The following is a 21,962-nucleotide window of genomic DNA, read 5'->3' on the forward strand; positions in this document are numbered from 1 at the left end:
TAAGAGACATTAGTTAGTGATAGATTCCTTACCGACCCACCCATCCTCCCCGTTCTGCGAACCGATATCTAGGGTTAAGGTCATCCTCTTTCAGGGCCCTAGTTTCAATGGCAACAGTGTTGGTTTTTAGCATTGCTCTGTGTTCCTGGCGCGGAAAAGCTGTGTCTAAGAACTGACGTCAGCACGCGGAGGCGGCGTCTAAGTACACCGACTACGTCATCACGGCGCCGACGACGGACGCGGAGCCGCAGATGACGCCTACTGACGCGCAAGGGTACTGCTACGCAAAAATTTACGGATCCAGTCTGACGCCTAGGGATATTCTAAGGTAAGGAATCTATCACTAACTAATGTCTCTTACAGATATATCGTTATACAAGTAGTAACTTGTGCATCCACACTCTTTACTAATAGACCAGTCTGGTCCACCTCTTCCTTAGCCAAGGCTCCCTTCCTGTTGCCCTTAAAACAGGACTGGTTGCACCACTTCTAAAAAAAAAAACCTCAGCTGATGCGAACAACCTCAACAACTTCCGCCCATCACCAACCTCCCTTTTCTTGCGAAAATCACAGGAAGATGTGTAGCGAAACAACTTTCCCTACATACTAAGGATAACAATCTTCTCGACGAATTCCAATCTGGTTTCATGCAAGACTGCAGCACTGAAACAGCCCTGCTGCAAGTGATTTATGATGCCCTGCGTGTACTTGACTAGGGGAGTCTTGTCTTCTGATTCTTCTAGACCTTTCTGCAGCCTTTTACACTGTTAATCGCAACACTCTCCTAAAAACTTTAAAACAGAGAATGGGCTTGGAAGGCACAGTCCTTAAATGGTTTGCTTCATTCCTCTCGGACAGATCTCCAGTGATTACAATAGCCAACAGCCTTTCGTCTTCAATGGCGGTAGATCATGGCGTCCTTCAAGGATCTATACTCGCACCCACACTGTTCAATCTTTATTTGGAACCCTTGGGTAATCTCGTAAGGAAATCTGGGGTACTTTATCACCTCTATATTCATGACACCAAAATCTACCTCGAAGTGTCTTCCTCAGACGACATCTCAACCCTCAACTCTACACTCAGCTCTATGCAGAACTGGATGTTAGCTCATCAACTCATTCTGAATCCTTCCAAAATTGAATTCCTCCTTCTCACTACCTCACTCTCTTCTCCTCCTGTTCAATCTTGGATGAATAAACTGAACTTACTGAACAACAAACCTATAGTTGTCGACATCACTAAATCCCTTGGTGTTATTCTTGACAAAAGGCTCAATCTACAGTCCCACATCAATTCCATTGCAAAGAATGCATGTTAGCAACTGCTCCTTCTCTGGGGGATTTGACGTTTCCTTCTGGAGCAAGACCTAAAAACCTTGGTCTAAACTCTAGTTCTCTCTAGATTGGACTATTGCAATTCTCTGCTGGCTGGCCTCCCTAAATCTCACCTTTCCCCTCTCAAATCCGTACTCCATTTAGAGGCTTGTTTTGTCATTGGGGCCAAGTGAACAAGTCACACCCATACTTTTTACTCTTCGATTGGCTTCCCATTGAAGCAAGATCAATCTACAAGCTTGCTTGTATCACCCACAAAGCCTTGCACACCTCCTTCCCTCGATACCTGGCAAATAAACTTAAAATCTTTGGAGGCTCTGGACCTTTACGTAATGCGGAAAAATTACTGCTTGAGTCCCCCACCTTCAAAACAGAAAGATCGATTTCCCAATACTTCTCGGGCAATAGGGTCATAATCTGGAACTTGCTTCCTCCACTGATCTGTACCACCACCTCTACCCGTACTTTCAAAACTGACCTCAAATCTCTTCTCTTCCAAAGACACTTCAAGAATTAATACATCCCTTTTCATGCCCCTCAAGGATGTTCTAACAATGTTGTAAAATATGTAATCTATGCCTGCACGATCCTAATCCTATTGTGTTTTTGATTTTTGTGTGACTGCTATTTATTGTTTTATTTTATTTTTTCATCTATCTCGTTTGTATCTGTAACGTGTAAGTTTGTCAATTTCTTTATGTAACGTACGTGGTTCTTTTGTTGAGCGCTCTGACACCTTTGGGTAAAGTCTGCACCATATAAAATTACATTAAATAAATAAAAGTAAATAAATCTTGTCACAGCCCTATGTCCCTAAGCCTGGGCTTTATATAATCCAAGGGTGCATTCTGGGAGTCGTAGTTTTGGTCTGCTTCCATTGAACTAATCTAACAAGCGCGCAGGACGGCAACCACGTATAAAGGCAGAGCCCAGGGTGCGAGGTTGTGACACAGAGTGATGCGCGGCATACCATACCCCTACACAGGTTATACAATGTAAAGTTAGGTTACCAGTAGCTTACGGCGGACGTTTTGTTATGTTCTGCTGTGTAGTCTACAGTCTCTTTTTCGTGGTTATTTAAACTGTTTGCATATTGAAATTTGGAATATGTTGCAGTTATAAACTGAGCGGTCAGTACCATATGTGTTCAGATTTGCACATTAGAAGCAGAGGCGAGGCCGCCAACCTTCAATGTGCACTGTGAGTGAAGTGAAGTGAAGTGAGTGAAGTGAAGCAGATTTATTGCGCGCGTGGTTACCCCGAGGCGTCCCAGCGCTGTAGAGCAGAGGCTACTGAGTATAAAATGCTAAGTTAGGGGGCCTTGGGAAAGAGGAAAGTTTTGAGGAGCTTCCGAAACCGCAGATGGCTTAGTTCAGCTCGCATAATCAGCAGAGGGAGTTCCACAGGGTCGCTGCGTAAACGGAAAATCGACGACCTCCAGTGCGCGCCCTTCTTACTCTGGGAATTCTGGTCAGACATTCACAATCAGAGCGAAGGGGACTGTTGGCTTTGTAAGGAGACACTATGTTCTTAAGGATGGATGGTCTCTTGCCTTGTAGGGATTTATGGACAATACACAGGGATGTAAACTTTATCCTCTCACGAATAGGCAGCCAATGGAGAGATCTAAGGACCAGTTTGGCTGAGGACCTAGCCAGGGTACCTGTGAGCAGCCTAGCTGCAGAATTTTGAATGAATTGAAGTTTGTTGATTGTCGCCTCTGGTGCACCCAAGTATAGGGCATTGCTGTAATCCAGCCTTGACAAGATCAGCCCTTGGATAAGAAGTTTCTTCGAGGGGGGGGGAGAAGGGGAAGAACCTTCCGGGCTGAGCGGAGAAGGCCAAAACAAATGGCTGCCGGTTTTTTTGCTTGAGTTCTAAATGAGAGGTCCTGTTCAAGCCAGACCCCTAGGATCTTGATTTCACTTTTGTGGGAGGGGAGAGCTCCCATACAGACTGGCCAAATGGCATCGGGTAGCGATATCAGCTTATGCCCCAGAAGCAAAAGTTCAGTTTTAGAGCCATTTAATTTAAGTGAGGGCTTGCTCATCCAGGCGTGTATTTCTGAAAGACAGGAGTGAAGGTTTTCAGAGCACTGGTCCAGTTGAGTAAGTGATACGACAAGTTGTGTGTCGTCCGCGTAACTGATTATTTTGACCCCAAATGGAGCAACCACCTCTTCCAGTGGAGACATATATACGTTGAACAAAGTAAGGCTCAACGAAGAGCCCTGCAGAACACCACACTGGAGGGGAATCAATTTGGACTGTGCACTGCCCTCCCAGACTTGAAAAGTCCGATTGTTGAGAAAAGATGTTAGCCACGCCAGGGCAGTACCTGAGACTCCGATGTTAGATAGGTGCTGGATCATGATACGGTGGTTAACCGTATCGAAGGCTGCACTTAGATCCAGGAGGATCACTACCACTGATCCTCCTGAATCCAAGATGCACCTCGCCTCTTCGATGACTGATATAAGGGCAGTCTCTGTTCCCTATCCTGGGCGAAAGCCTGTTTGGGACCTAAATAGTAGCTCATTGGACTCCAGAAAAAAAGGACAGTTGTTGATTGACCATTTTCTCTGCAATCTTACTGAGCCCCGGTAACAGTGAGATGGGCCTGAAATTGGCCAACTCCAAGGGGTCCAGTTGAGAATGTTTTAGTAGAGCTTTTACAATGGCCCCCATCCAACTTGGAGGGACAATGCCTTGGCAGAGGGAAGCATAAATTAGGTTAGTGGCAAGAGGGGAGATGGTGGAGATAATGCGTTTGAGAATGTACATAGGTGCAGAGTCACTGGGAGAGCCACTCTTCATAGCTGCCAGGACTTTTTGAAATTCCTCCACAGAGACCAAGGCAAAGGAATTTAGCTGAGGGCTGGGCATGTGGGGTCTGCTACCAAGGTCTAATGTGCAGCCAGGTTGCGGCAATGTTTGTAAAATATTTTGAATTTTAGAGTTAAAAAAGTCTGCAAGCTGATTGCATTTGGCCCCTGAGATATCTAGGACTGAGGGGGGGGGGGGGGTCAGGGACTTTAAGTAGCTCTTTTACAATCTGAACTGTTTCTCTAGAGGAGTTAGAGGATGTTTTAATTCTTGCTTCAAAAAATGCGGTCTTGGCATTTTTTAGAGAGACTTTGTAGGCTCTAATCGCGGCGCGATAGGTTTCTTTATTATGATTGGCCCAGTCCTTCCTCCAGACGCGCTCGAGTTTCTTGCATCCTTTCCTTTGAGCTTTGAGTTCAGGGGTGTACCAAGGGGATTTAAAAAGTCTACCCTTTTTGTCGATTCTTCTCCTCAGCAGGACTTGCTCAAGTGATTTGTCAAGCCAGCACCTGACGTTTTTGTCGGCTACCACGGGATCGGGGTCGTGTTAAGGGACAGACTGTTCAAGTTTACGAGTCCAGTTTTCAAGGGAGAGCTTGGACCAGGCTCTCTCCAATTTACACACAGCCGGGGATCGAGAAATATCGATGCTGACTTGTCAGGAGAAAGGGATCAAAAAATGATCAGACCAGGGGAGGGGTACTGGGGAACTGGACTTCAGTGACAGAATGTTGGAGAAAATGGGGTCTAAAAGGTATCCCTTGTTATGAGTGGCATCCATATTAGTAAGACCCAAGTCGTAGGATTTGAGGTCAAGCAGAAGATCAGCAGCTATTTTGTCGTAGGGGTCATTAAGGTGTGTCAGACGGTGCCGTCGAGTCGTTAACCACCGGGCGTTAACACCCCAAAATTAGCAGTTTAACCTGTATCTGCCACTGCTCTTTCTTGCACACTTTCATTCCCCTCCAGAACTCTCAGTGTAGCACAGGGTGCCCAGAATCCATTTCCGCTTACAATCAGAACACAGCACTGTATGCCAATACTTCATTTGGCGATTAGCATATTACATGTACGGAAATGGATTGCACAATGTGGAAACTGCCGTTTCATTGAAATGTGCACTCCGTGGTTAAAAGGACCCTATCCATCCTTCGGTGCCTCTGTTTGTCCACATATACCCGTCTATCTACCTACCTACCTACCTTACGGTATATTCATCTGTCAGTGTCAGTCCATCGAGCCTCCCGTCTAGTAATGTACCTGCCTATCGGTCTCTGCCTCTCTGCTGGTCGACGTATTTATCTACGTATTATTTCATACCCGCTCTCTCCTCCACCAAATATTACATCAACATTGCAACAACAACTTGACAAACGGTTTGGTATCTTTAAATCCCCCGATGCCACAGTCGCCTTAATCAACATGAGAGAGCGCAAATTTGAATAAAAATTATGTATAGGCCATATTTACAAGCACATTGTATAACGTAGGGATGAAATGTATATCGTAATGTGAAGTTGACACTTATAGCACAATGCTAACCGATATAATCAAAAGTAATATAGGAAATGTAACTGTATTCACTTTAGAACATGTATTAGATTTAGAAGGCCCGTATACGTAGTGGGCTGATGTAGAAATGTGTAGAAATGCTTACGAAATGTAGAACGTGCAAAGTAGAATTCATGTACGTGTGTAACCTTAAAACGGAGAAGCGGCGAGAAATGAAACGTGAAGAAATGCGTAGAACATGTATAACACGATATAGCGAATGAGAATATAAAGTTATACCCTATGCAGTTTGTATTCTATGTATAATGTATTCACATATACGTAAAAGACTTTGCTAAATACGAATATATATATATATGTTAAAGGTTATACTGTGTAGAAGGCTTTTTGTAAAAATGTTAGAAAGGTTTAGGTCATTTGTGATTTTAACCTGACTGACCAAGGGTTCGCAGGAGTGTAGTCCGCTGTATGTAATTTAGTGGGCTCACAGGAGTCGTGAATAGCCTTGCTGTGAACGTGCGAGCCAAAGAGTCTAGCGCTTACTAGATTTAAGGTGACAACGCCGGACAAGGTTTATGGCCTGAACGTGATAAGAAGCGCTTGGAATTCGAGAGTTGTTTTGAGAAGTCCATTCGCAGGACCTAGAAGGGTCAACATCATAGTCGTAGTTTAAAGTTCTGTTGAGGTTGTTGACTTGTGCTCTGAAATGTCAATTATAATATTGAATGAAGTCACCAACAAGAAGACGAAGATGGCGTCTAAAGGAAGAAAGGTCAACTTAACGGACGGCGAAAGAGACGAAGCAAGGAAAAGGCTGGAAGATTACCTCATGGGGAAAGTCCGTGGTGGGCGTCGAAGGGGCGTTCCACCTACACTGTGATTGTGTATTTTAGGGACAGCACCCCGGGGTGAAGATAGCAATTGGCAATTAGCGATCAGAGGGAGCTCAGAGAGAAGGGCGAAGGGTAGATGACTTGAGCAGATGCGCTGAGAGAGATCAGAGCGCAAGAGAGCAGTAGGCCGAGGACCCTTAGAAGAGCGGATGGGTAGGCAGAGAGGGTACTGCTTCTTAAACTTAAGTTACCTTTAGAGGCTAAGAGAGTTTGAACTTCTTTCGGAGTCAAACTGCTGACACCTTTTTAGGTTAGGAACTTGCGAAGTAGGGATGTCTCTTAGTATAGAGTAGGGACAGATGTAACTTGATTAATTTTCTCTTTCTGTAGATGACGCAAAGGAACCACTTCACATCGATGCTTTAAATTGCTGATTCTGGAATTGATTTTGTATTCTTTTGTATACTTTTGAGATTTATCCTAAGAGGATTGTATTCGCATTTAAATTTGACTTTTATATAAAACTTTCAAACTTTATCAGTTGTAAGTGGTTCTTTAGAGTGGCGTCAGTTTATGGGGTTGATCTAACCTATGCGGGGTTTGTCTTTTACTCAACGACAGAAATCAATCGATCCAAAATTTTCGAATGAGATAAGTTATTAAATTGATCATAAATTGATATCAAAATCTCATTCCCCGCAGTTGGTAGCAGAGAAAGATGGTTTTCTTCTTGAGGAAGACAACCTAGGTCAGGTTTAGTTTACCCCAAGGTCCCTAGTCATCGACGACCAGAAGAAGAATCCCTGTCGAAGACGGTGCTGACGGTGTTGAGAGAAAAGCAGCAGAGTCGGTCGAGAGTGAGTATAAGGGTCATGCGTTGTAAGATTGCGGTGTTTTATGTTGTTCCTGTGTTGTAATGTCAAGCGGAGTTGAATGCCTGTAGTGTGATTGAGGGAAGGTTGTGAGCGCGCGCAACCGGATGAAATCTTAAGCTCCAGGGAAGGACTTAAGTGGTTCAGGTGTATCGAACACCCAGAGTAATTTGTCTACCATTGAAAGGGGGTCATGAGGTACCATTGATCGCCCGACAGACTGATGATAGGGGGAGCGTAAGAGTGAGTGAATGAGTAACGAACGCTGGTCGTACGTTTACTGTGTGTAAGTAACCTATCAGTTGAGGCGATCGTCCGACCGTCAGAGGGAAGACGTTTCGCCAGTTGAGGTAGCAATTACAGTTAGACTGTGGCCGTACAGTCAGAGAAAAGTGATCGCTTGGACGGAAGTAGTCATTTTTCAGTGTATGAATGAAAACGCATGCGAAATCGTGAGACGAGTTGAGAAAGAAGGAGAACTGCTGCAGAGGGAACGAGTGACGTCAGCATAGAACCGCGCTGAGATTGGTTAGTTTGTCAGACGTCAGCGAAGAGTCGCGCTGAGATTGGTCGGTCAGCGTAGAGTCGCGCTGAGATAGGCCGATTAGTGAGAGCCGCGTAGGGATTGGTTGGTGGTTGTCATCGGGACGTAAACGAGGAAGAGTAAAGGGAAAATTGTAGATTATCGAAAATGAAGTGTTTTAAGAGTTTAAGAGCACTCTTTAGGAGGAATAGAAGAAACTTATATGCCGGAGAGGAAGCTCCACCAGAAGGCACACCAGCTTATCATATGGCAGTGAATGTAGGCTTACACTCGATACTATGGATCTCCGAGTGGAATAAGCTAACTGAAGGGAGTAAGGAACTGACGTTTCCGAGATTCGGAACGTTTAAGCTAGACGTGTTGAACGAACTAAAAGCGGTAATGCTTGCAGCAAGACCTCTACCGAGGCCAACACAGTTCGAAGCACTTAGTGTATGGTTTAGAACAGCACACGAAAAGAGCGTAAAGAGGCGCCAAGAAAGAGTGAGACGATCAGTAAAGGCAGTGCAGGATGCCAAATGGGATGAGGAAGCTAAGAAATGGAGGGTGCAGAAGATAGAAGCAGACAAACTGTACCCGATGCTAGAAGTTACGGGAGAAAAGAAACCTCTAGAGGAAGATGAGGAAAGCGAGACAGAAAAGGAATTGATAGAGAGGCTATTAACAGATAGACCACCTCCGTACAGCGGAGGGGCCGCAAGTCCCATATTACCACAAGAGGACGGAGCTAGATGGGGGGAATATAAATCGATCCCAGTAACAGAGTGGGATGCCAAGAAAGATGAGGAAGTACCTCAATCTAGTTCCGAACAGAGAGTAGTGGGAAGACTAGTGGTCCAGAAGGTGCCAGAAACGCAATATGTAAGATCGTATCAAATGCCAGATGCCCTACAAGTACCGGTTACCATAGGCCCTATTGTGTCAATCTACAACCCAGAAGGGGTCCAGCAGGAGGAACAGGCACGATGGGACAGGGAAAGGGCAGAGATGGAGGATAGGAATACCATGATGAATCCTCAGAGACAGATACTAGCACCGATGAGTCGGAGTACCCCATTAGATGCCGCAACAGGTCCCGGGGTAGAACAAGGGGGTCAAAGAGGGCCAATGGACTTAAGGGGACCAAAACCGAAAACCCATAAGGAATTAAGGGAATACCTGAAAGAATGGGATACTGCCGAAGAGACACGGAGTAAAAGTTTAGAAACAGGAGCAGAGTGGAGAGACCAGGATAACAGGATCCTCTCTCATTGTGGAGCTGGCGAAAGCAGCCCGGAGTGGGAGAGAGGGAGTCAGGAAAGCAGAGGAAATAATTGTCCTACTATCAGTGGCAATAGGCAAATGTGCGACGACAGGAGTGCAGGGTGTGGCGAAGTGCCTCGCGTCACCTTTAGTGAGGGGGAACGAAGGACGCAGGAGTACCGTAATACTTTCAGATGCACTCACCATACCCCGGGTGAAACAGTGCAACATTGGAATCACGGGAACATGGAGAGTCGTGAAGGGTCTCGCCATGCATCCGGTGATCATGGGCGAAGTCATGAGAATATAGGGAGTCGCGAAACGTCTCGCCATACTTCTGGTGATCAGGATCGAGATCACGGGAGCATGGAGGGCCATGAAGGACCTTATCGGTTATTGAGCGACACCAGACAGCAAGAGAGTTACAGTGATTTTGAACAGAACGGTGGATCCTATCTCGTATCTGGAGAAACCGAGCCGAAAAGGCGCAATGTAGGGATGGGGGATGGAGTAATGTTCCACCACACCCCACGGGAAGATGGAAAGGCTTGGGATCTAGAGAGGTGGGAACAAAGGGATGGAAGGAAAACTCCTCATAACTCACCTGTGTTCAGGCGTAGGGCGCATAGTGGAGGTGAGAGGGGTATGAGCGAACCACCTAGGACTGACATACTGAGAGCTGAAATAAAAGCAAAACGGCTCGATGTAATGAGTTTGAAGTCAGACTTAGATGAAATAATTGATGGCACAGTAGCAATAGAGAGATTAGAGTTGTACGCACCAGATGAAATATTGTTCTTATCCAAGGATGTTACTCGGAGAGCGAGGTCAGCTCATGAAAATGTATCTAATTTGGCAAATAGGTATATGATAGACCTGTCACGAACCAAAGCTTTACAGCCCAATCATAGGCTAAATTGCACAGACCTAGATTTGGATGAACGTAGAACGATTGGACTAAGAGTACACATACGGGAACTAGTCATGTGTATCAGAATATGGAGAGATCTGGATAGATGGGAGGAAAAATGGTCTAAGAAGGGATCTGTCAGAAGAAGTACAATTGTGAAGTCCCAGGACACAGACCTAATGCGAATGGAAGCTTTCCCGTTGCGAGAAATCGCGAACGGAAACTACGTTCATGTACCTTGGAGTAGGGGGGATTTAGCGGCATTCACTAATTCTTTCCCCAAGTTAAGAGAAAACCCCGTAGAGTGGTACAAGCAAGTAGAGAGGTTCGTGAAGATCTCTAAGGTGCTGTGGATCGATTTGAACACATTGTTCGATATCGTAGTACCCGGAGATTTGTGGACGGCATGCAAACTTAGTATTGAATGGCCTACTTGTGAGCCTCCGAGAGATACCCAGACGAATGGTCCATCAGACAGAGTCATGGAAAAATACGAAAGAGTAATAACATGGCTAAAAGAGAAAGTGCCAGTGCAGGACATAGACTGGGTTAAGATAGATCGAACAACTCAGGAGCCCAAAGAGACAGTTCACGAGTTCTATGAGAGGCTATTGAAAGCATTTAAACAATACAGTGGGTTAGACGTAATGGATCCTAAGGACATAGGACAGTTTGTGTCGAAGTTTGTTCTAGGATTGAGACCGGACATAAGCCTGATGATACAACAGCATTTGATCTGTTGGCAGAACAAACCTTTAGACGAAATTTTGAGGTATGCAAGGTACTGTAGCGATGAAATAGATTCGAAGGCAAAGAAACTCAAGGAAAAGCTAATGCTGGTACAAATGCAAGCAGCTGGAAAGGGTGGACAGCGGCAACAGGGAACAGGAACGCAAGCAAAGAAACAGAATAATCAGAGCAGAGATGAGGAGGAAAGACCAAGACCGAGAATGGATATCGCGACACTGAAAAAGACAACAAGGTGTCACCAGTGTAACGAAGTGGGACATTGGCGACGCGAGTGTCCTTACAATGTTGAGACAGGGGAATTAGAACAAGAGGAGGAAGAGGTACAGAATAACGTGGTTAAGGGAGCCGCAGCCCCGAAGGGAAAGTTTATCAAAGGGGGGACTCAGACTCCACGAGCCCCGTTTCCTCAACCACCTCGCATTACAAATGGAGGGAAAACCTATAGACAAATGCCATTGTTTGTAGGAGGAGAAGAATGCTACTACGTTGATCCTCTTACAGGGCAACGAGTAAATAGGGAGGAAGACTGTACTCTAGGAGCAGCCCTGGAAGTAGATCAGAGAGGACCATACGTAGAGGCTGAAGTAGCTGGATGTCCTACAACCTTTTTGGTGGATACAGGGGCCACTCGATCCACGTTGAGATCAGCGGTAGTCCCAGGTCTGCCAATATCGGGAGAGACGATTCAGGTGGTAGGAGTCGCAAACAAGAGGATGACGAATCCTCTGACCGAACCAGTGTCAGTAAAGATAGGGAATTACAGTGACGAACATCAGTTTGTGATCTGTGATTCTAGCCCTGTGTGTTTGCTAGGAAGAGATCTGTTGTGTAAACTGAATTGCACAATACATTGCACGCCTGAAGGAGTAGAAGTGCAGACCAATGATGAGGATGCCGATTTTAAGGTTGTAAACTCGCAAGAGTGTGTAGAACTATATCCTACCTTAACACTGGAAGAGCTTCCACAGGATTTGAGGGAGAAAGTGTCAGCTGAGGTGTGGGATTTTACTGGAGAAGAAATAGGACTGATCAAAGGAGTAGAACCAGTAAAGATCTTGGTAAGACCCAATGCTGAGTATCCAAGAACTCCACAATACAAGTTGACTCCAGAGACGATTGCAGGAATAAAGCCTGTGATCGAATCCATGATTAAACAGGGAATACTGAAGGAGATCGTGGGAAGTCCATGTAACTCCCCGATTATGGGTTTGCAGAAGCCTAGTGGAAAATACAGGATAGTACAGGATCTTCGGAAGATTAATAATATTGTTGTCTCATGTTGTCCAGTGGTACCGAATCCATCAGTGATATTATTTCAGATACCGTTTTTTAACGACCGGTAACACTGGTGAATACAGCTGCACAGCAGGGTGCCCATCACTGCTTCTTGTCATGCACATTGTGGGGTGCGAGGGCTGCTCATCTGAATTTGTGCATGGAAGGGACTGTAACTAACCAAGAAGACGAAGGGGAGACTGGGACCGGGAGCGAAATGTAATGCTGCAGTCTGATTACCTGCTGATGGGAGTACAGACAGGCACGCCCTGTGGAAAGCATTCGGAAATCAGTACTTGCTAATAACATTTCATCAGCTTTACTTACAATTCGTACTTGCCATTACATTGGGCCTTCCCATTAGGGTACTGGTATATCCTCTTCCGCTTCAAGAAAATACAATAAAACAACTATGCATTGCTCTCCAAATGCTGACTGTGCATATCCGCCAACTGTACGTGTTATTGTTTTCACTAAACCTAAATAAAATGTCTCAGAGGTTTGCCCAAAACCCTTGAAATCCGCTGTCCCAGAGATCTCTCATTTACAAGAGTTTGAGCTATTGGCATTGTAAATGAAGATGCCTTTTATATATGTGTTAATTATCGAAACAGATAATTAAAAGGCATTGTCATTTACAATGCCAATAGCTTAAACTCTAGCAAATGGGAGACCAATTGCATTGCAAATGCTTGTCTTACTAAGCTGTAGTTGAAATGGTTGCTCTTTTAAGCATAATCCTCACCTCCGTACCTGCCATAGAATCTGCCTCTAGACTGTCTCTACCAGAAAGAGCATTACCGAAGCTAAGTAACTTCTTCATTAGAATCATTTGCATATTTTCAAGTGCACTACAAACTTTGAACCTGAAAATGCACACTTGTATATGTTAAGAATGCTCTGCCTAAAGTCAATGCTCTCATGAAACCATGTTTTAGGAATCTTCAATCATGTATTAGCATTGGCATTTGTGATATCAGGCATTTGTGTTATGAGCAGGATTTAACCATATGGACACTGCCATGTTTAGATCAATCCACTGTCTAAATAAAGAGATGACACTGAACTAAACGTGGTTGCTCCTAAATAAAACCTTGAATGATCATATGTCAAGTCTGTGACGTGTATTACTGGATGACCGATCTAGTCAGAAAGAAAATTGGGGTGCACATTCTTCGTCTCCGTGCACACCTGTATATGAGACATGCCTCCCTTTATTTCCATGTTGCAGTTCATAATGTTTTTCTTCATTTATACATTTTCTCAATACCAAGGAAAACATTTATTTTTGACTTTCGAACTACGTGCATCAATCAAACTGCATTTCAATGCACCTTGTCTTCAAACAAAAGCAGGAAGAATCGAAATTTGCCTAGCTTACGTAACGGTAAGTTTCAATTCTATTAAGGACACGGAGGCGAGGATTATGCTATATCTTCCTTCGCTTTATTAACATAAAGAAACCACAGCAGCTTAGGAAAAGATATAATAAGAACAAAAAATGCTTTAAACATAAAGCATTGACGTAATGTTCAACAAAAAATCAACAACAACTCCCAAGAGTCTCTTTGTTATAATCATAGTCCACAGTCCTTTGTCACTGTTCATCATCCCTATATAACCGGACTTCCCATCATCTTCCTCCTCTTTCTTCGCGCAGATCACGCTAAGCCTCATTGGTCCTGTTTAGCACCGTCGTTGCCTGCCAAAAAAGGAACAGCATCAGCGAGGTGGCCCAGGAAAAGGTTACAACAAGGCGAGGAGCATTCAGTGAACAACACAGTACAGACAACGTAAAGGAAAACGCTTTACTTACTGCCATACGGGTGGGTAGAGACACCACCGTAGTCCGGGTGGGATAATCCTCGCCTCCGTGTCCTTAATAGAATTGAAACTTACCGTTACGTAAGCTAGGCAAATTTCGATTCTATGTCAGGACCGGAGGCTTCAGATTATGCTAGTTTAAAGCTTACTTACCACCAACTGAGCTAAATCCACCACCGGCTTAAAATAAAACCTCTTGAAGGTGGAATCCGAGGACCAGTCCGCCGCTCGCATAAGGTCCTCCAGACGAGCACCCACCGAGAATGCCTTAGAGGCCATGGCCCCCCTGGCGGAGTGTGCTCCAAAGAGAGAAGTATTGATGCCCGCTTCTTGCATGACCCAACGCACCCACCTAGCGATAGTGGGGGAGGAGACAGCTTTGTGTGGCTTCCGCAGGGCAATCAACAACTGACGCTCGCCCGGAGGGCGAAGATCTAATGTCAGGTCCTCATATGCTTTGAGGCAATGCACAACACACAACTTAGGAGTGTCAGTAAAGGCTGGATAAGAAATGGAACGCGACGACGTCTTAGTGCGTCGACCCACCGTAAAAGTAACCCCCTCCGGGGAAAAAATGCGTGCAGAAACATCCAGCGTGCGCACGTCCGAGACGCGCCTACAAGAGACCAGACATAACAACATGGCTAATTTCGCCGAAAGCTCCTTCAGAGACAGATAAGAATTCGGTGGCCACGATAGGAACAGGTTCAGGACCAAATTGACGTCCCAAAGGACGGAGTACCTGGGCTCTGGCGGCAGCGCGAGGCGAACCGCTCGCAGAAGCCGGCACACAAAAGGGTGTTCCCCAACCGGATGGCCATCGATGTTATCGTGGCCCGCAGAAATCGCCGACCGGATAGCATTGATCGTTCTATACGCCAAACCCTTGTCGGCCAAATGAGCCAGGAAATTCAGCACGGGAACAAGGCCGGCGACCATGGGATCCAAATCCCTTCGTAAACACCAACGCATCCACTTAAGCCAAGCGGATCTGTAACGCTTCGTCGTACTATCGGCCCATGCTTTGGAGAGCAAGTGCTCAGCCGACCCCGAAAGGCCCGGGAGCGTCCAGCGTCTCCTGAGAGCCTCCACGCCACGAGGCGGAGAGTGTTCTGCATGACGAGAGGGTGAGGTTCCCGATCCGGGCTCGTCAGGAGCAGAGGAAACAGGGGGAGTAGGATTGGAAAATCCCAGGAAAGTTCCAGAAGAACCGGAAACCACACTTGAGACCTCCACAGCGGTGTAACCAACACCAGGTCCGCACCCTGGCGGCGTATTTGAGCCGCCGTTCGCATGATCATGGAGAACGGGGGAAACGCAAACGGCTGTTCCCGACTCCAATCCTGCAAGAACGCGTCCGTGGCCTCCGCCAGAGGGTCCGGCCTCCAGCTGTAAAACCGCGGCAGCTGGTGGTCGAGACGGGACGCGAAGAGGTCCACCGAGAAGGGGCCCCAAAGGGAGTGTAGCCACCGGAAGACTCCCGGATCCAGTTTCCACTGGCTGGCATCCCTGAGATGTCGAGAGTGCCAATCCGCTACCTGATTGGACTGGCCTGGCAGATACTCCGCCGTCACCGCAATGTGACGAGACAGGCAATAATCCCAGAAGTCCTTCGCTAAATCCGCCAAGGCGCGGGACCGAGGACCTCCCAGGTGGTTCACATATCGGACCGCCGAAACATTGTCCATCCGGAGCAGGACACAAGCCTTGACCGAATCCTTGGTCCAACAGCGAACCGCGAAGGAGCCCGCAAGGAGCTCCAAACAATTGATATGCAATTGTTGTTCTTCTGACGACCAGGCGCCGCCGGTGGAAAAATCCCCGCACCGGGCGCCCCAGCCCGACCTGCTGGCGTCGGACTCTATAATTAAGTCCGGAGCCGACCCGAAGATCGCTCGCCCATTCCATGCCTCCATGTGAGACAGCCACCATGACATCTCCTCCTTCACTTCGTCCGTGAGGGGAACCCACTGATCGTAACACATCCCACGGCGCAAATGCTGCGCTTTCAGGCGCTGAAGAGCCCTGTAGTGCAGCGGGCCCGGGAAAATCGCCTGGATGGAGGACGACAGAAGACCCACCACCTTGGCGACATGGCGCAGTGACGTCCGATCCCTCGCGATCGTCTGCCGAAGCAGGTGCCGTATCTTTGCGACCTTCCGGCTCGGTAGGCTCAAGACCGCCTGCACCGAGTCCACCACGAAACCTAAAAAGGTGATCTGCTGAGTGGGAACCAAGACTGACTTGGAGCCGTTGACGACGAACCCCAGTCTCTGAAGCAGGCCGACCGCTTGACGCAGTTGTCCTGCCAGCACCTCCGGGCACTGCCCCATGAGGAGGATGTCGTCTAAGTAAACTATCATACGGACCCCCTGGCTTCTGAGAAACTCCACCACCGGGTGAAGGACCTTCGTGAAGCACCACGGGGCCGAAGAAAGGCCGAACGGCAGGGCGGTGAATTCGAACACCTGGCCGTCCCACAGGAATTGTAGGAAGCGACGATGAGGGGGGTGGATGGGAACGACCAAGTAGGCATCCTTGAGATCCAGTCGCACCATCCAATCTCGAGGGAGGAGCACGTCCCGAAGGAGGTGGATCCCCTCCATCTTGAAGTGACGGTAGACCAACCACCCATTGAATTCCTTGAGGTTGATCACAGGCCTCTTGCCCCCATCCGTCTTGTCTACCAAGAAGACGTTGCTGAGGAACCCATGCGGGTGGCGCGTTGATAGGCGGATGGCTCCCTTGCGCAGCAAGTCCGAGACCTCCCCGTCTATCAATCGCGCGTCGGAATCTGAGAAAACCATTGGGCGCGGGGGCCTCACCTGAGTTGGCTGGTCGTGAAACTCTATATGGAAACCTCTCACAGTTTGCAAAACCCAAGCATCGGCAGTGAGCAACTCCCACTCCCCGTAAAAGCTTGCCAGCCGCCCCCCAATCGGAACTTGATCCAAGCAAAGTACACTTACCGGGGGCATTTCCTTGTCTGGACTTCTTTTGGAATCCTCTTCCACCATAGCGCTGTCCCCTTGTGGGGTAGAAATTGGTGTAGTTGGTCGAGGTCTGGTACTGACCTCTTCCGGAGCCTTGTCCACGGTTGTTGGTCTGCTGACCACGGCCGATCGCGCGGCCCCTGCCGCGACCGGCCCCTCCAGAAAAACGCTGGTGAAACACCCTCTTGATGCTGGACTGGGCCTTGTCCAGCGACGTGAACGTGTTCACGAACTTTCCAAGCTCGCGGATGAAAGGTTCACCGAAGAGGCCACCCTGGGCCACTGCACCTGCCTCCGACGAGGCCAGGTCCCCCAGCTTCGGGTCCAGTTTAATAAGGAGCGACCGCCGCCGCTCCGTGGACAGGGCACAGTTGGCGTTGCCCAAGAAGACGATCACCCTCTGGGCCCAGTTGGAGAGCACCTCCGGTGAAATGGCGGTGCCATTCGCTCGAGCCTCCTCCGCCATATCGAGGATTTTCGTGGCGGGCCCGACCGCATCCAACAGCTTGTCCTGGCAGGCCCGCCAGGACCGATCGATCCCCTTCCTGGGGTCCTTCATGAATTTCGCCAGGAAGGTGGCCATCTTGGGGTCCAATTCTGGGGTCATAGCCACCTTCCCCTCCAAAGTAGGCCGAGGGCATTCCCCGCGCAGGCAACCCCTCGCCTCCTTCTCCAGGGGCTTGCGCAGCCGGCCCGCGACAAACTTCGCCACCGTCTCCCCCGGGGCCCAGGCCGCGGATCGGGGGTGGACGATCTCGTCCGGGTCCAGCATGCCCGACTCATCTCGGGGCATCTCCTTTCCCGAAGGCGCCGGGAGCCAAGACCGGGTCGACTCCCCGTCGTCATCCGTGTCCGGAGAGTCGTAGATCGGGGAAGCGGGCGCCGTTGACAGACCGCCCGAAGTGCCAGGGTCCACCAAGGGCGTCGGAGGCACCGCCGTCGCCTTGGCCAGGAAGGCGTCACGAAGACGCTCGAAGGCGCCCTTATCCACGCCTTGGGCCTCCGATGAAGGCCCCTCACCCCGGGGTCTCTTCGGAGCGGGCGGCAACCCGCCGGACGTCCCCGGGAGCTCGGGGGGCGGCGGCACCTGCGCCGCTGCCAGCTTGGCACACTCCTCTACGATGCGGGCCGAAAGGCGGTCCTCCATGGGCCCTACCACCTCCGTCACACAACGATAGATGGAGCTGTCCACTGCCTGATAAAACTCATCATCCTGCAGATAGGGGCAGGCCTCCTCATCATACTCCCCTTCCATGTCGGAACCAAGGGCAAATGCGGGGCACCCAAGAGGGCGGCAACCGAGAAAGTTCTCGAATGTGGGCAGGCCCAGCGGCTGCGATCACGTTTTGGGCCAGCTGACGTGGCAGGTGGGCTGCACCAACCTCCAAGCGCGCAGACCCTCCTCGCCGGGACCGGGTCTACGTACCCCTCAAGCGCGCTAGGCCACACACGAATAAAGAGGTGCACAGATCTCGCTCGAAGGCGATTCACGCGGTCAAACCGCCATACAGACCCCAAAGGGCGTCAATTTGTGAAGTACAGACCCGGAGCACCAGGTGTCAGAGGGGTACGCGAGGGTCGGCCCCTGCGCAAGCAGACCCCACGGCGCGGCTCCTCGCACCGCGGAGGCGCGCCGGAGGGTCGGCGAGGCGACAGGCCGCCCCCTTGCGGTCTATGTACACACCGCACACAAGTGGGAAAAAAGTCGCGTAGGAACGGCAGAACGTTCCCGCAACTAGGGGACTCTGAAAGGAAATAAACCATGCAAGGAGTCCCCAAAGACCGCAAGACACAAGTACAATACAAGAAGACAAATAGAAAAGCACTTATCTGGCTGCGGGAGCAGCGAAGAAAGAGGAGGAAGATGATGGGAAGTCCGGTTATATAGGGATGATGAACAGTGACAAAGGACTGTGGACTATGATTATAACTAAGAGACTCTTGGGAGTTGTTGTTGATTTTTTGTTGAACATTACGTCAATGCTTTATGTTTAAAGCATTTTTTGTTCTTATTATATCTTTTCCTAAGCTGCTGTGGTTTCTTTATGTTAATAAAGCGAAGGAAGATATAGCATAATCTGAAGCCTCCGGTCCTGACATAGAATCAATCGGTCTTATTAAATGTCTAGTATGTTCGAGCAGAACCACTCTTGTAACCAAAACGATTAAGGGGTGTCTCCCTTCTAAATCTTAGTTTGATGATCAGTTGATCATCAGAACTGCGTTTTCTTTTTGCACAGTTCTCAAACGTTTTCATATTGGCCGTCTTTTTTCGGCAGTTCTCCTTTTCGGTTTTTTCCTCAACAATTTCCTCTGAGAAGACTGGCCTTAGAAGTTCTCTTGTTCAAACAAAGCACAATATGTCTTGCATTTCAAGGAGCCCCCTAGGTTAACTTTTATCAAGTTGTGCAATCCCTCTTGTTTCACACTGTGCAAGTTTTCTACTTCTGTCCCTGCCCCTTGGTACCGGAAGTATTGGCTGTCAAATTAAAAACATGATTGGATTAAAAGGGTGCCTTTTCTTCTGTAACATGAATTACTATAGGTTCACTTTGATTTGTAGTCTTATATTTGACCTAAGCTCATTCCACTCTACTTTAACAGCACAATCTGTCTCATCAATATAATAAAGGTTACATGTGTAATGTATCACATATATACCTTACTGTATTACAAGGCTTAAGCTTAACATTTTTTCTCATGAGGGGAAATCACTGTTTGCATTAATTTCTTATGCCATTAATGTAATTGCCGGCTACATATATTGGGTGGAGATATTCAAACATTTTCCAATCCCATGCCCTACATATATTGACGTTGAGTGTCTCAGAAAGTTCTTCAGTCTTGGCTAACATTACTTCTCTCTTCTCTTGCAGGTGACTGAACAGGTGTCGGTGCATGTTGGCCAACTTAACAACAATATGTCTGCATCTACAGCTGAAACCCTGTACCAGCTCTACCTCAGCCTAAAGGAGCTCTGTCGGCTCCAATGCAACCTGACCAATAGGTGAACTCGCTAGGGAGTATTCTGGGCATCACAGTCAGATTAACTCATGGTGCTGTGCTTCCCTCAGTGCACAAGCACTGTCGGTGTCAGTCTCAATATCTGCTTATATCCTCTGAAAGAGTTTAAAACTGAAATTTGAGCAGGTTTGCGTCTTGCCTATGCATACGTGGACTGGTCTTCATGGACAACATCGGACTTTGCCTCAGGCTGGTCCCAGCAAAAGTGATAAAGGCATAGGGCAGAGTCATTTACATGTCATGTTACCTTCACTTTGACTTTATCTTGAACTCTGATTGATGTCATGGTGACTTCACCTCCCTACCACTGTGGCTTCTGTTGTTGGTTATCTCACATTTAACTCCACAGCCAGGAAAGAAGGACCCACACCTGGAAGCCCAGAGACACATTTGGTATACGATAATAGTAAGAGAACAACACATTATGACATTGAATTGATTTGTTTTTTTAGCAATTCACCAGACAAACTTTACCTTCAGTGCAACCATCACATTTGGAAAATATTGACTTAAAGGGGAGCAATGTTTATTTTTAAATGGCTTGTTATTACAATTGATGTTATAATCTCAATATTTTGTCAACCTAATATTTTTTCAATTATAATATGATTCATTATCTGTTTTCCCAGGGATGCTCAACTCGTCATTTCCAATTATCACACCTGGTTTAGGCCTGCTCTGCCCTGCTGGCTCCAGAAAGCCTACACGACAGCCCAGGAGAGGGTTCAGCGAGCTATTCACATGGACCAGGTATGTTTTAAGGATCAAATGGAGAGATATTTCTTGTCATGGATAATGTTTTCATTTTTGGGGTTTTAGACGGAAGGATCTAGAAATAGGATCTTGGTCTAGATACAGTAGCTATTACTTGTCAACCTGCTGTCAGTGGAAATGAAGGTTGGCATGGAGTACTCTGTTTGGGAAATGCTTGCACCTCAGACAGTTTTCTCTTGTCCTGTCCTGCTTTATATGCAGGTATTCCCAACCAGACATGAAAACGCCATGTACTCATATGAGAGTAATTTAACCACCATGACTGTAATTTGTCCTGGTTTTCATTTGCTGACAAGAGTTTTTCTTTCCTGACAATTCCAGCTGAAGCCTGTTGCTGAGCTCCGCAAACACAGCTCTTCTACTGTTGACCTGTCAACTTGCTACACCCAGATTGTTAAGACCTGGCAGCAGCTGGACTGGCCGGATCCTGAGGAGTCTTTTATGATCATTGTGAAGTTTACAGAGGTGAGATCCCACGAGCGGAGGGTGGTAATCAGCCCATCCATTCTCATTTCTATATCCTTTCAGATCATGCTCCTTTCCTTTCTTTCTTGCTCTAACTTGGCCATGTGGATACCCTTTCATCACCACCATAACCTCCACACGTTATGATTATAACGATGGGTGTGCAACTTCTCATTATGCAAGGAGAGTTTTGTGAGATTACCAATTATTTGCCTTTGCACCATGTGCACGGATTCTTGCTTCCCCTTTGACTTGGCCCACACTTAATCAGTGTGGGTGTGACTTTTTTTGTGAGTGTTAATATTGCAGTGAAACTGGATATAATGTTTTCTCACAGATTTGCTTTAAACACTGACTGTACACCACGCTTGATATGATATCCTTGAAACTTTGAAACTGGTTAGATGACTGACACTCACAAGACCAGGCATGCAGGCTAAGTTACCTCTCTTAACTAAAACCTGTTTTGTGAAAAATTCACAAAGATTGCAAACAAATCTTTGGTCAAAATCAAAGATGGCACCTCCTCTGAGCAATGTCAGTGTGAGCAAGGAAACATAGCTGCAGCTACTTAATGATATGTTAAAGCAAATTGTAGTATTCTACAGTTAAACATACTGGTGTTGTCGGTATAGGTGAAAAAACACACCCACCCCAAAACTCGATATCAGGTGAGCCAGTGGTCTGCCACAAATGGTTGTAATGACCTGCTTTTCCGTATATTTTGGTGCTTTTGTCAGTCACCAGGCCATTACTTACCACATCCTTTCTCAGGATCCAGA

General features: G+C 47.3%; 1 protein-coding gene across 4 annotated transcripts in view; it reads left to right on the top strand.

Moving 5' to 3' along the window:
* Positions 1–21,962, top strand: part of UNC13D (unc-13 homolog D) — a 707,512-nt gene that overhangs the window by 439,197 nt on the left and 246,353 nt on the right. For all 4 annotated transcript variants that reach the window (XM_086930728.1, XM_086930726.1, XM_086930727.1 and 1 more), the window contains 3 exons: positions 19,794–19,924; positions 20,571–20,691; positions 21,037–21,180. In XM_086930728.1, coding sequence (XP_086786854.1) covers positions 19,794–19,924; positions 20,571–20,691; positions 21,037–21,180 — 396 coding nt within the window. The remainder of the gene's footprint in view (positions 1–19,793; positions 19,925–20,570; positions 20,692–21,036; positions 21,181–21,962) is intronic.

The sequence above is a fragment of the Lissotriton vulgaris genome, chromosome 7 (assembly GCF_964263255.1).
Source record: "Lissotriton vulgaris chromosome 7, aLisVul1.2, whole genome shotgun sequence".
In the NCBI taxonomy this organism is placed as follows: Eukaryota; Metazoa; Chordata; class Amphibia; order Caudata; family Salamandridae; genus Lissotriton; species Lissotriton vulgaris.